The sequence below is a fragment of the Falco peregrinus genome, chromosome 1 (assembly GCF_023634155.1).
Source record: "Falco peregrinus isolate bFalPer1 chromosome 1, bFalPer1.pri, whole genome shotgun sequence".
NCBI lineage: Eukaryota > Metazoa > Chordata > Aves > Falconiformes > Falconidae > Falco > Falco peregrinus.
In genome coordinates this window covers 38,008,249-38,021,391 of record NC_073721.1, presented here as the reverse complement: position 1 = coordinate 38,021,391, position 13,143 = coordinate 38,008,249, and the positions used below count along the sequence as shown (strand labels likewise).

General features: G+C 50.0%; 2 protein-coding genes across 2 annotated transcripts in view; one reads left to right on the top strand and one right to left on the bottom strand.

The window, feature by feature from the left end:
* The window catches only part of EIF3A (eukaryotic translation initiation factor 3 subunit A), a 35,607-nt gene extending 31,479 nt beyond the window's left edge, over nt 1-4,128 (top strand). The window contains exons 20-22 of the mRNA XM_055813709.1: nt 678-852; nt 1,288-1,457; nt 2,837-4,128. Coding sequence (XP_055669684.1) covers nt 678-852; nt 1,288-1,457; nt 2,837-3,078 — 587 coding nt within the window. The 3' untranslated portion in view covers nt 3,079-4,128. The remainder of the gene's footprint in view (nt 1-677; nt 853-1,287; nt 1,458-2,836) is intronic.
* A 6,850-nt stretch (nt 4,129-10,978) lies between these two features.
* On the bottom strand, nt 10,979-12,136 carry NANOS1 (nanos C2HC-type zinc finger 1). The gene has a single exon (XM_055813743.1). It carries the CDS (start codon nt 12,020-12,022, stop codon nt 11,252-11,254), a length of 771 nt encoding a protein of 256 aa, XP_055669718.1. The 5' UTR covers nt 12,023-12,136; the 3' UTR covers nt 10,979-11,251.
* Nucleotides 12,137-13,143: the final 1,007 nt, after the last annotated feature.

Sequence of the window (13,143 nt, the reverse complement as noted above, 5' to 3'; positions counted from 1 at the left end):
GTGTCTGCCCTTGAAAATCCTGCTTTGAGCAGGTATTTGGACTAGATGACCTTCTGAGGTCCCTCAATCTGAATTATCCTAGCCTTGTATAGTGTATGTCTAGTCTTAAGTCTTGTTGGTGGCGACTAGCGCAACTGTTCCTGATTCTTTTCAGAACTGTTGATGACATTTAAATGTTAGATACTATTTTGATTTCCTGGTTCTTTTTATTCAGATTTATGTATTCACAGACACCACCAGCTTTTAAAGTACTGCATTAAAAAAGCACTAAGGACTTAAAAAAATTGCTAGCCTAAAATCTCCTCACTTGTAGATTTTCACAAAGGAATCTGCTCTCTGAGCTACCCCCTTTACTTCTTCCTGTGCTTGTTTTGCACAAGACCCTTGAGGAGTTTGTGGTTTCTGACTGAAAACTGCAGGGTGTAATCAGCTCTACTAAACTATTACAGGCAGTCCTGATAGATGAGGTATATGTTGCTGTCTTTATATTAAGCAGTTTCTACGGTGTTTGTCTATGGCTCCTACTGTGTGCTCACTTTTTACAAGCTTCTTGAGTTGGATCCCTAGGGATCAAAACTTGAAGAACCAGTTTCTGTGAGGGAAGTAAAGGATTCTTTTGTCTATGGAGAGATCAGAGGTCAGTCACAAATTCGTTTGACTGTGTTTGTTACTTATAGGGGGATGGAGAGAGCGAGAAAAGGCTCGTGAGGACAGCTGGGGGCCTCCCCGAGACTCCAGACCTCCAGGAGACCGTGAATGGGATAGAGACAAAGATCGTGATGAAAATGAGAAGGACCGTGAATTTGACAGAGATAGAGATTTTGATAGAGATGATCGTTTCAGGCGTCCCAGGTTTGACTTCTCTGTTTAAATGCTTCTAGAATGTTTCTGTTAAAAAAAAAAAATGGCCTGCTGATAAAGAAATCAGGTAACTTTGCCAGGTGAAAGGAACAGTGGTTGGTTTGTACGGATTTAAGCACTTTAAGGCAGTAAATGGATAGTGTCATTTTTGGAGCCTTTTTAGTTTGTTATTTTAAGACAGTGTTAACTGTTTACAGAAGGAATCCCAAAATGCTTTACTGCTTTAATTATTTTTTTTTACCTGTTATCAAGGGAATTTCATGTTAGGCTCCAGAAAAACAGAACAGGTTTTTCAAGTATGTCAGTATGTTAAATATTTTCAGGCCCAATGAGTCTCTGTCTGTGTGGTGATGTATTATTGCTTATTCCCATAGCAAAGGTAAGGCCTTAACGTTTAGTCTTATTTGATGTTCTGAATGGCAAAAGGGATGACGCTGGTTGGAGAAGAGGGCCAGCTGAGGAAACTTCTAGCTGGAGAGATTCAAGTCGCCGTGAGGAATGGGACAGAGGTGGTCGTGACATGAGAGATCGACGTAGTGATGACAGAGATCCACCCCTCAGAAGAGGACCACCACTCAGATCTGACCGTGAAGAACGTACGTTTATTTCAGTGTTCATGAAGGCTTACATTCATTATAGGGCCTTCCTGTTACTCTTGACAGTGCTAGGATGCGGTAAAATGGGAATAAGTTGTATTTTCAGCCACTTAAACTCCCTTTGCGTAAGCAAAGTAACAGAAAGGAGCTTTAGTATAATTGAGAATCCTTCCTTGAATCTTAACTGTTTTTAGTCGTACTCTTTATATCATAGTAGCATTTCACATCTGCACTAGAAGTATAACATTATAAGTATGCAGTTTTCATAGTAGGATTATGTTCAGGGGGACTGAAATTCTTGTACTTAAATTATCAAGGTAGATGTCCCAGAAAGTAATTTCTGGCTCATTTCTTAAAACCATTAAAATGTGAGGGAAATAGTTCCAAACAAGTCCTTATGGGTTTCACACTATTAATAATATTGATTTTGATGAATAACATATTATAATTACATACATTAACCTGTTTTAATTATGTGCATTTATTAATCCTTTGCTGTGCTCTAAAAATACAGTAGCAGCAAATACATTTAGGGTGAGATACTATGTCTTCCCATTCTGGCATCCTCACGTTCAGAGTCTCGTTTGGTCTCTGCCCCAGGTGTGGGTGCTCCCTGAACACACATGGGTGCTGCTGGGCAGCTGCTCTGGGAGAGCAGGCTGGAACAGAACATGTCGTACAGGATTTCAGCTGGTGGAAAGGCTGAGGGTTCTCAGTGTGGAGATGATTTTTTCTTTTTTAATATATCAAGGAGTTTTGGTATTTGTCTCGTTTAGTATTTGGTACAGCTTTGTTCATGCATAGCTGGGGTAGAATTATGAACATCCTGTTGGTGGAAATGAACAATTTTTCATATAGTAAAGGATAATGGATTCTGTTACTAGTGGAGTCATGTAATCTGGTGCTGTTTATACCTCTGATTTCAGTAGGCTGAAGAGTAATTTGCTGTCTTATGAGACAGTGAACTCCTAAATTTTTTCCACAGGTGTTTTCAATTTAGGATTTTTCTGTTTTCAGGGTTCAGTCATTTCTAAGGAGATGCTTTTGTGCTTTTAATTCTGATAATAATATAAGAATATATTTTTACATTATAAAACTATGTACATCAGTGGAACATTCTTATTGCAGTTACTGTGTTTTAAAGATGACACTTGGGTTGCTCACGACAATCCTGAATCTGAAAAGATGCTTGAGTAGTTTCCGTCCATTACTTCACTATAAAATTAAACTGTGCATTTGGCTATCATTATCATATTACCTCTTGGCAAGATTGAGAATCCATAAATCAGGCTGTTGGTGCCAGGCATATTTGTTTAAACCCTTGCAGGCTGCTGGTGGAGCATGACAGAGGTTGTTTTATTGTCTTTCTGTATTTGCAGCAAGCTCATGGCGGCGTGCTGATGATAGGAGAGAAGAACGTGGAGAAGAACGTGAAGCAGTTCGGCGATCAGCTCCTGCTCCTGCTGCGCCACCAGCTTCTGCCCCTCCACCAGCATCAAAAGATCGAGAAAGAGATGGGGAGAAGGAGAAAGGTTCCTGGAAAACAGAAAAGGAGCGTGAACCCCTTCGCCGTACTAAAAACGAGACAGATGAAGAAGGGTGGACCACTGTACGACGTTAAGTGAAGCTCACAGAGTTTAACCAATGTTTTAGCTTTGATTTGATTGAATCCACAGATTATATTTGTGCTTACAAACATTCTGAATTGGAATTCTTTAACAAATGTTTTGAGGTAACATGAAAGCATGAGCTTGAATTACGTACTCATATAGATTGACCATGCACAACACTCACAGCAGAAGGTTGGAAATTGAATGCCAGTTTTTGAAATTTCAAATTATGCTTATTTCATGGGTCGTTTGTCGCTAAAATAAAAAGAAGCAAGCCCAACAGCTGTCTTGAGTAATGCCTCTATCTCACACCAAAACAGGCTGACCTTTTTATTTTTAGTCTTTCTTAATTTGGAATGGGGTATTATCATCACAGAACGTGCATTTGAGAACACCTCTGTTCACACAGTGGAATTACTGAAAAAGCAGAGCTAAATGCATTTCCATAATTAGCCAAAAAAAAATAGAAAAAAGTATAAAAGCCCTCTTTTACATAGGTATCTTTGAGGGCAGGTGGTTTCTGAGAGGCATATTTTATCGCTGTCTAAATTCAGTAAGTTGTTTAAAATTGAATTAAATACAACGAACATTATGAGCATTAGCTACACTGGGATACTTTCCTGTAGATTTACTTGAATACGCAACGCTTATGAGGCCATTTTGCATCATTGTTCCAATCATGTATACTGCTGCAGTGTACAACCACAAAACTTCAGGCTTTTACAATTTTAAGTGTTTTGGTAAGCATAAGGCTATGTATTTTCTGTTGCCAATATCACAACTGCTTTTTCCATTACTGGATGATTCATGCCTTTCAAGGATTTATAAATATTGTCATATTTAAAATGTGTGGGTTTGGAGAAATTGTTGAATTTTCCCCCCAATTATTTGTCTTCAGGGTCAATTCTTTCCCTTACCAAAAAAGTGATCTGTAGTAACAGCTGTGTTGACTTCAAACCTGGGGTGCAGTAACAACAATTAACTATCTGGTCATACTGAAGCCAACACAGAACTTGCTGCTGTGTGTTTCTTCAATGATAAATAAACAACCTAAGGAGTTAGCTGCTAGAGTGTTGTGACTTTTTAAGTAACTTCCTGCAATGTACATTAATGCAGAACAGCTGCTGAACAGCTCCTGGTCAGTACGCACACCTGTTGCTGTACCAGCCAGAAGAGAATGTGAGAACACCTGGGATAGCTTCTTCCAGAGAAACCTGGTTTAATTTTGATTTGTGTGAACAAAAGTTGTAATACTTCTCTGGGCCTTTTCCTGCCCTCTTCTGAGTTATCCAGGACCAGTAGGGTTCTCAGGAAAAACTTGCTCTCAGAGTCATCTTCTTAGGGCCTGGTTTGTGTGTGCGCCTTTGGAGCCTGCCACGTCATTGCTCGTTGAGTCACAGAGCAGTAGTGTTTTCTAAGCAAAAAAGTTACTATGTTGTTTTTTCATCATACGGTCCTATAAAGGATGGAACTAGAGAACGGCGGTTATCCAGTAACAGAGAGCGCTTACTGGATTTGGAGTGGTGGAGGCTGCTGCTGTTCAGCTGCCTCTTGCTGTCCTTACATTCTGTGTCATAGGACTGTGGGATCATTCCTGTTAAAGGGGACCCCAGGAGCTCACTTCACCCTGGCTGTGAAATGGTTCTGTTACTCAGAACCATGTTTCTCCAGCATGGTCTTGAAAACCTCCAAGGGTGAAGACTGTACAACCTTTCTGGGCAACCTCTTTCAGGGCTTGACTGCTCCCAGACTGAAAAATCATCAAATCATAGGATGGGTTGGGGTGGAAGGGACCTTTAAAAGTCATATAGTCCCAGCCCCCTGCAATGAGCAGGGACATCTTCAACCAGATCAGGTTGCTCAGAGCCTGGTCCAGCCTGACCTTGAATGTGTCCAGGGGTGGGGCATCTGCCACTCTGGGCAACCTGTGCCAGTGTAAAAAATAAATAATTAAATAAAAAATCTTCCTTATATCTAGTCTGAATCTACCCTCTTAGTTTAAACCTATTACCCCTTGTCCCATTGCTACAGGCCCTGATACTGTCCCTACCTTTCATATAAGTCCCCTGTAAGTATTGAAAGGTCACAGGAAGGTCTCCCTAGAGCCTTCTCTTCTCCAGGCAGAACCACCCCAACTTTCTTGGCCTTTCCTCATAGGAGAGGTGCTCGATCCTTCTGGTCATTTTTGTGGCCCTCAAAAAGCTTAAACCTTTTTTTTTTTTTCCCAGCTTCTACCCCGTGTCTCTCATCCTCCTGCCTACGCACTGCTGTGGAAAGCCTGAATTTTCCTGGTAACTTCTGGCAGGTTCTGGCCAGTTGCTGTTAGGTCTTCCCAAAGCCTTCCCTTCTCCAAGCTAAACGAGCCATTCCCTCAGCCCTTCCTCCCAGGCACATGCTCCAGCCCCTCACTAGCACATTGGTCCTCTGCTGAACTTGCTTGGATTTGGCAGGGGGGGCACCGGGCCCCAAAAGAGCACGCAGTAGTCAAGATGAGGTCTCCTGAGCGCTGAGGGGGCTACTCTCCTCATCTACAGCCACGGTCCTGTTCAGCCAGCCTGAGAGCTGCTGCTCCTGGCCCAGCTCTTTGCCTGCCAGGGTCCCAGAGGTGACTGAGGGACCCCCTGTCTGTCATTGCAGGGGTGTCTTCCTTGGCAGCGCAGGACTCTGCCCTCCTTCTTGCTCAATTCCATCAGGCTGCTGCCCAGCCTGTCGTGGTCCCTCTGCATGGCAGCCTTGCCCCAACGGCATCAACTGGATTCCCCCCACTTTGGGGTCATCCACAAACTGCTGCTGCCTCCAGAGCCTCAAGGGAGGTATTGGGCAGATAGCAAGGAAGGTATCAGGACAGACCCTGGTGTTCCCCACCAGGTGCAGTCCAGCCCACGGACTAAGGCACTCGGCCTGAACATCCAACCGTTTTTTCCGCCCACCTTGTTATCTAAACTGCAACATCCTAACTTGGGTACAAGAATATTGTGTGAGACCGTGCTGAAAGCCTTGCTAAAGCCAACATGAAGAACATCTACTGCTCCTTCCCTTGCCCACAAGTTGTTTTGTTGTAGAAGGCCATTGACTCAGGCATGGGTTACCCTCAGGAAATCCATGCTGACTGTTCCCAGTCACTTTCTCCCGCATGTGCCCAAAATCATGCTCTGGAATCACTTCCTCTGTGATTTTCCCAGGGACTGAAGTGATACCATCTGGCCTGTGGCTTCTCAGATGGTCCTTCTGGCCTTTTTTGAAGATGGGTGCAACATTTGCCTTTCTCCAGTCATCAGGGAGATGTAAAGAGTGATTATACCCCTAGTTACACAATTCTAACTTTACCCAAACAAAGCCATTTTTACATGGGATAACTGTTAGCCATCACCGCACCAGCAAACGCTCTGCTCCCCAACCTGTGTTCTTACCTTCCGTTACCTGAGGTTGTGATAACGTTGTCAACACGTAAAAATCTCAGGACTGGGCAGCTTGAGAAAAGATCTGCAAGATGTGAGCTTTACAGACCTGCCCCTGCGTTTATTTTACTGCTTGATCATTTCAGACAGAATACTGACCACAGTGATCGAAACCCACCACTGAACCCTCCATCCACTGCTGTAATTACACAATTAGCACAAAGTCTGGTTACCTGGAAATGTTGGAGTCGAATTCTGTCAAGCATTGCTGTGTTTGACTTACATTCAGTTAAACATCTAAATTTTTCAGTGAACCTTAGAACAGTACAAACTGTCACAGGCTCTATTTAGAAGGCAGAACTTAAGGCTGCTGCTGGTTAAATGGGTGCAAATGTTGCTCAATTAAACCAAACCTCCAGGAGCAGAGCAAGGCAGGTGATCAGGTACGAGCAGTTCAGCTTCTTTCCTACGCTGGGAGCAGCCCAGAGCCTGACCCCCGGCTGCTGGGCAGGCCTGAGGATCCTCAGGGTGCTGAGCAGGAGCAGGATGTAGTCACTGAAATTGTTTTCTCTAGAGTGGCTTTCTCCCAAACAAACAAAAAACCAAACCAAACTTTAAAAAAAAATAAATCGCTATTTTATGAGAACTGGCAGAGCAGGGCAGGGCCAGCGAATGAAGTGTTGCCACTCCAGCCTGGGGACAGTAATGGCTGCATCTCAGGACATGTTGTGACACATTGTGACCTTGGTGGGACGGGCCTTGGTGCGGTCACGAGCAGGATCAGAGCGCAGCGGGAGCTGTGGCACAGGTGGCTGGTGGACAGCCAGGAGGCAACCTCCAGCAGGAGAACTGCAGCTCTTGTCTTGGGGCAAACAAAATGTGTCGCTGTGGTTTTAATGTCTGTGGGCTGCTGCCATCGACATGAACTGCTTCACGTGACCAAGTTTGCCTTCCGTAATGAAAAGGTACTGTTAAATTATGCAGGCCTACAAAGCGAGGGTGTTGGGTCAGTGAAACCCAAGGTTCAAAATCTACCCATTGTTCAGGCACCAGCACCCATCCAGGGTGGTTTTCTGCAGGACTGCAAGTAGGCGTGCGAGTGGCATTAGCCAGCATGACCGATTCTTCCTATTTTGCCACAGCAGGACCAGCTAGAACTGAAACGCTCTACATTTGGTCTGGTCCTCCTCTTAAAAAGAATTATCAATGCATTTAATTATGGTAGGAGGGAGGTTCTACAAGCTGTTCCGCTGCTTTTTTGCAGTCTCTCTTGGTGCCACTTAAGCTTTGTTAGTCCTTTTACTCATGGGCAGGACAAGCTAGAGGCTTTGCTGCACCTTCTTCTGTATCTAGCATATCGCTTCTGTTTTGCCCAGACACGTTTTTCCTCCCCCCGTGACTGTCAGCAAACTATCTCCAGTATGTATCAACCTATATATTTGGTGGGTCAAACTGGCACATCTATGGGAAGGAAACATTTTGCAGATGTCATGGCTTAGTCCTGCGGCAAAGCAGCTCAGGCACTCCGGTCAGCAGAGTGAGAGCAAACTCTGTCCAAAGAGGGCACTAAATATTAATGCTAACGATGGGTACAAACTTAACTAACTGCAGCTGGATCAAGTTATCTATGCATCTGAGACTAGTTTTAAATCAGAAGTAGCTTGCTTTTTGCCAAGACTAGTATCAACTGAGGACGATTACAGGCTACCCAATACTGTGTTTGCTCCTCTTACCAGAATATTACTATTTCGATTGGATGTGATTCTGTCACTTACATGCTTAGGAATATTTCCCTGTAAAAAAGCGATGCTCTGAAGATAAAGCATTTGGTTTAAACAAGTGGCCATAATATTTTGATTTGCAGATGCCTGTAGAATAAATGAAAATGCTGTCTGGCTTTTCTTAGACCTCTTTTGTGGAGCATATAACAGCTCCAACCTGGGCTGTTGACAGATTAAGCAGTTTGCTATTCCTAGGATTTAAATTACTAATATAAATGGTTTCCAGTATTTAAGGAATCAAAGTAACTGTATAAGCACTTATCTATTGTAATAAGCTTTTCAGAGCGACCAAGAACAAGCATGTTTCTGCTTACTCAGTGCCACAGGGAGTGTGCTGGTGCACAGGGAATCACAGAGGCTTACTTAAAAAACAAACCCAAAAAACAACGACAAACCAACAAAACCTCCTCAAAGGTTTGGTCTTTGTAAGACACTGACTTGTAAAACTTCAAAGGGCAAATTGTCCTGTTGAATGAATGATCATGTAAAGTAAACCAGGAGCCCGGCTCTCAGGCTGCCTTTTGCTGATTCTGAATCTTGTCATCTCCCCTCTGGAATACTCTGGGGTTCCCCCCACCCCCCCGGCTGGTTTTTTGAGGCTGTTACTCTTCCAGCTTACCTGTTAAAAGAGTTTGAAGAGATGCCTAACGCCATGTGTGGCAGCTACGACAGACAGCTTTCGGCCTTTCCACAGCAAGGCTGCGAGTACGCGTTTAGGATGAGAGAAGAACCAGGAGTGGCAGGCAGCAGCAGCAGGGGCCGTTGGTAACAACATTCTTCCTCCTGCACAAGCAGAGGGAAGAACCAAGTGCTGCAAAAGACAGGTGCCGGCCAAGACAGGGAATATTCTGGTGCATCGGTGAATTCCCAGGCACTGCAACAGGGCTGTCGCTACACAGTAGCTTAATGTACAGAGCAGAGAGGAGGGCTGCGTACATGGCAAACACTGAGGGGCACCGTGGATCCAGCCCTGCCAGAACTACCTCCTCAGAAAACACCTGAGACAGATTTTCTTAGACCTTCCTTGCTTGTGTCCAGTAACAGTCAACTGCATTAAAAGGTATATACTGATCTTCAAACTTCCCACAAGGAGGTAACAACAGCACAGAAGAAAACTCTTCCCACAGCATCACACTTGAGTCTGATTCTAACGTGTGGTGGCCACAGATTAAACCTATGTGGACCAGGTATCACAAAACCAAACACATCTAGCTTAGAAGAGCCAGTGGTGCATACCCCATAGAGCAAGAGACAATATGTAACCGATATTTAGCGCGAGAGGGTTTGCCACTGTGAAGTGTTATTTAATGCAAGCCCCATTGCATTGGTAATTAGACCTGACACCGTCTTTGGAGCCATGTGGTGAAGATTTAAGAGAATACTTTCACACAAAATCAGTTTCTCCCTCCTAATTGCTGCAGCTGCGAGCCAAGAGCACTGATGAATACTGAGCCCTGGGCCCTCCCCCCCCAGCCCACCCTACACATGTTTTGATGCCATTCTCTACTGTCCTGCTCTCCCCTTCTCCCACCCCAACCTCCCACCCTGCCGAGCAGCTTATCAAAGGGAATCCACACAAGCGCGCATCACCTCTCTTTCCTAGCACCCTTTTTCCATCAGGACCCACCTCCTTTCTCATCCTCCTGGTGATGCCCCAGCAGCTCCTGCACCAGGCTCTCTTCACCTCCCTGTTCTGACAGGGCAGCCCCCGCAGACGCAGCACCCTTTCGTGTCCCAGGTGTCGGTAAAGCCATTTACAGCATAACGCTGCTCCGAGAGCTCGGGCGCCTGCCTTCTGGCTCTGGAGGTCTCCTAAGCAAACTACAAAGCTGCTGCTGCTCGTCCTGTCTCCGAGCCAAAATAAAAGTGATTTCTGATCTCTTGAGGATTAGAAGCAATGTAGCCCAGTCTGATGCTCGGTGCCAAGGAACTGTCATCACTTAGGGTCCAGGTCTTCCGCACCTGTCTTACGTGTTATATAGTCTATGAGGCATTAAGGGTATTTGTTAATCACATGGGTAGAGCCCTTCCACCTTGCAAGGAGTTAAAACCACACTCTCAACTCTTGAAAAAAACCACAACCTCCCCTTCCGCCACAGCTTTCTGCTTTTTCCAGGTCACTTCTCTCCAAAGGCTTCCCACACCCCCCCCCCCATGCTCCACCACAAACACAAGCTACCTCAGAGCTTACTCTCTGCTGTACGTACTGCCTTGCCCTCTGCAAAAACGGGCTCAGCGTGCACCCCGGCCCAGAGTCAGCGCGTCTGCAAACACGCACATCGGTGCGTTTGCCTCCCAGACCTGCCCTAAAGCCGCCTATGGGGCAGGGGGACCCGGAGCCCAGTGCTGCCCGCGCTCACTAGCGGGGGGGTCCGAGGGGGCGGTGGGGCACGGCACGGCCCCCCCAGCGCGCCGGGTCCGATGCTGCGGCTTCGAGGAGGCGGCATCGGTCACCGAGCCGGGAACCGGCGGCAGCTTCGCTCGCGATTTGCTTCCCGGTTTTACGACCAGCAAAGGGAACCGCTGGGGTGAAGAGCCGGAACGCGAAGTCCCGCACCGTGAGGAGGCAGCCACCGCCGTAAGAGGCGAGGCGGCCGCATGCCCCCCCGGCTCCCAGCCCGGGCACGCCGACCGTCCCCCGACGGCACGGAGAGGCTGGGCCGGGTGCTCTGCCGCCGCACCCCCCGCCCGCTGCAACCCCCCCTCCCCTCCCCGTTCGATCTCGCCGTAAATCCGTTTCCGTAAAAATCACATATATATATTTTTTTCTTACAATAAACAAATACAGTGCATCATCTCAGCTGCGCGGCGCCCGCGGCCGGGCTCCGCGCGGGCCAGCGCGCACCGGACGCCACCCGCGGCGGCCACCGGCCCGGCGCTGCCGCTCTCCGCCCTTAATATATTAACGCGTGATGGAACGACCCGCCCCGACCCCCCGCCATCCGCCCCGACCCTCCGCGGGGCAGAGGCGGGGGCGGGCAGGGCCGCCCGCGGGGCTCCGGCGTCTAACGGCCCTTCTTCCCCAGGGCGGTCCGGGCGTGTTTGAGCTGTTTGGCCGCCTGCATTTTGGAGAGGGGACAGTACTTGATGGTGTGGGCATTGTCGCCGCTGGCGCCGCAGAGAGGGCAGGTGTAGCGCCGCAGCACCGGGCAGAGGACGCGGCCGTCGGGTCCCTTGAGGATGTGGGTGGTGTAGAGGGCCACGGCTTCCTTGTTGTTCCGGCAGAAGACGCAGACCTGCAGCTCGGGCTTGAGCAGGCGGGAGGCGGCCCGCGGGTGGCTCGGCAGCCGCCCCGCCACCACCAGCCCGCCCCAGGCGTGCGGCGAGCCCTCCCGGCCCGGGTGCTCCCCCGAGCAGTCGAAGACCACGGCGGCGGGGCCGCCGCGCCCGGGGAAGGGGCTGAAGTCGGCGAAGCGCTCCTCCAGCAGCCCCTCGCCGTGGTGGTGGTGGTGATGCCCGCACAGGTCCAGGTCGTGCAAGTCCAGCGCGCCCTCGAAGTACGGCCCCGCCGCCTCTTCCTCCTCCTCCTCTTCCTCCTCCTCCTCGGCCGGCGGCACGGCGGCCGCCACCACCACCGAGGGGGGCTCGGTGCCGAAGCCCTTGCCGGGGCGCACGGCCTTGGTGATGAGCGTGGCCAGCCCCAGGTAGTCGTTCCAGGAGTTGAAGACGTTCCCGCAGGCGCTGTGACTCCGGCCGCCGTAGCGGGCGCCCGGCAGGCACTCCACGGGGGGGAGGTGCCGGTGCTGCTCCAGCTTGCCACCGGGGAAAGCCTCCATGGGGGCGCAGCCGCCCGGGGGGCGCCCACTCCCCCGAGCGCGGTGCGGGGCTGCGGTGCGGGGCTACGCTGCTGGGCCGGGCGCCCGTCCGCCCCGGGCCGCTCCCGGGCCGCTCCCGCCCGCCGCTCGCGCCTCTCCCGCCTCTGCGAGCGCGCGGCCGCGCGGCGCGCCTCAAATAGAGGGCGGCGGCGGCGGCAGCGGGGAGGGGGGCGGACTCTGCGCTCCCATTGGCCACCGGCCAGAGTCCGCCCCCGCTCATTGGCTGGCGGGCGGCGGGGAGGGGCGGCTGAGTGCCGCGCCGGCGGCGCAGGTGTGGCGGCACGCGCGGGCGGGGCGGTGGCGGCGGGGCGGGATGGAGCCCCTGAGCTCCCGCCCCCGGGCAGAGACCAGAGCAACACCCGCAGCAAACCCCCGAGCAACCTCCGAGCAGCCCCCGAGCAGCCCCCGTGGCCCGGCCGGGGAGCGGGCCCGCGCGGGGCTGGTGGAGCGCTCCGTGCGGGCAGGATCGGGCCCAGCCCAGACCCGGGGGAGCGGCGGGTGCGGGCGGCACGCAGCCCGCAAGGGAAAGCAATTAGTAGCCGGTAAGCTGATTAAGGGCAGCAGATGCTATCCCACAGGTGCCAGCACGTCGTGTGGCATGGAGGTGACTCCCTCCTTGGCCCCCCCTCGGTCACTGTGTTTGATCGCTATTATCTAATACAACCTTCGGACGGGCTCTGGCGTGCGGTGCTGGCTGGGGCGTGCGGGACCCACCTGGCAGGTTCAGCCCAAGATAGGGAGGCGGCTGAGCCAGGCTATGGGTGAGAGCGGGCCCCTGCAGCGGGTGTGCGTGGAGGATGCTGTTCGAGGGACCCCGGGTGGCAGGGTAGGCGCTGGAGCACCCACCTGCCGCGTCTAACGAGTCTGGGTTTGGGTGGCCCAGCTCTCGCTCCAGCCATGCTGCTGGGTGAGGGGCCATGGCAGGGAGGTGCAAGTTCCCTTTCCTGCCCCAGACGATTCACATCCCGTCCTGCCCCAAAGAAACCAGATCCTCCTCCAGGAAGCATTGCGTACATGCTCTTCCATTTGGGCAAGAGGAGTTAAAAATGCAGCTGCAATTAAAAACCCTTTTAATTTCCAGC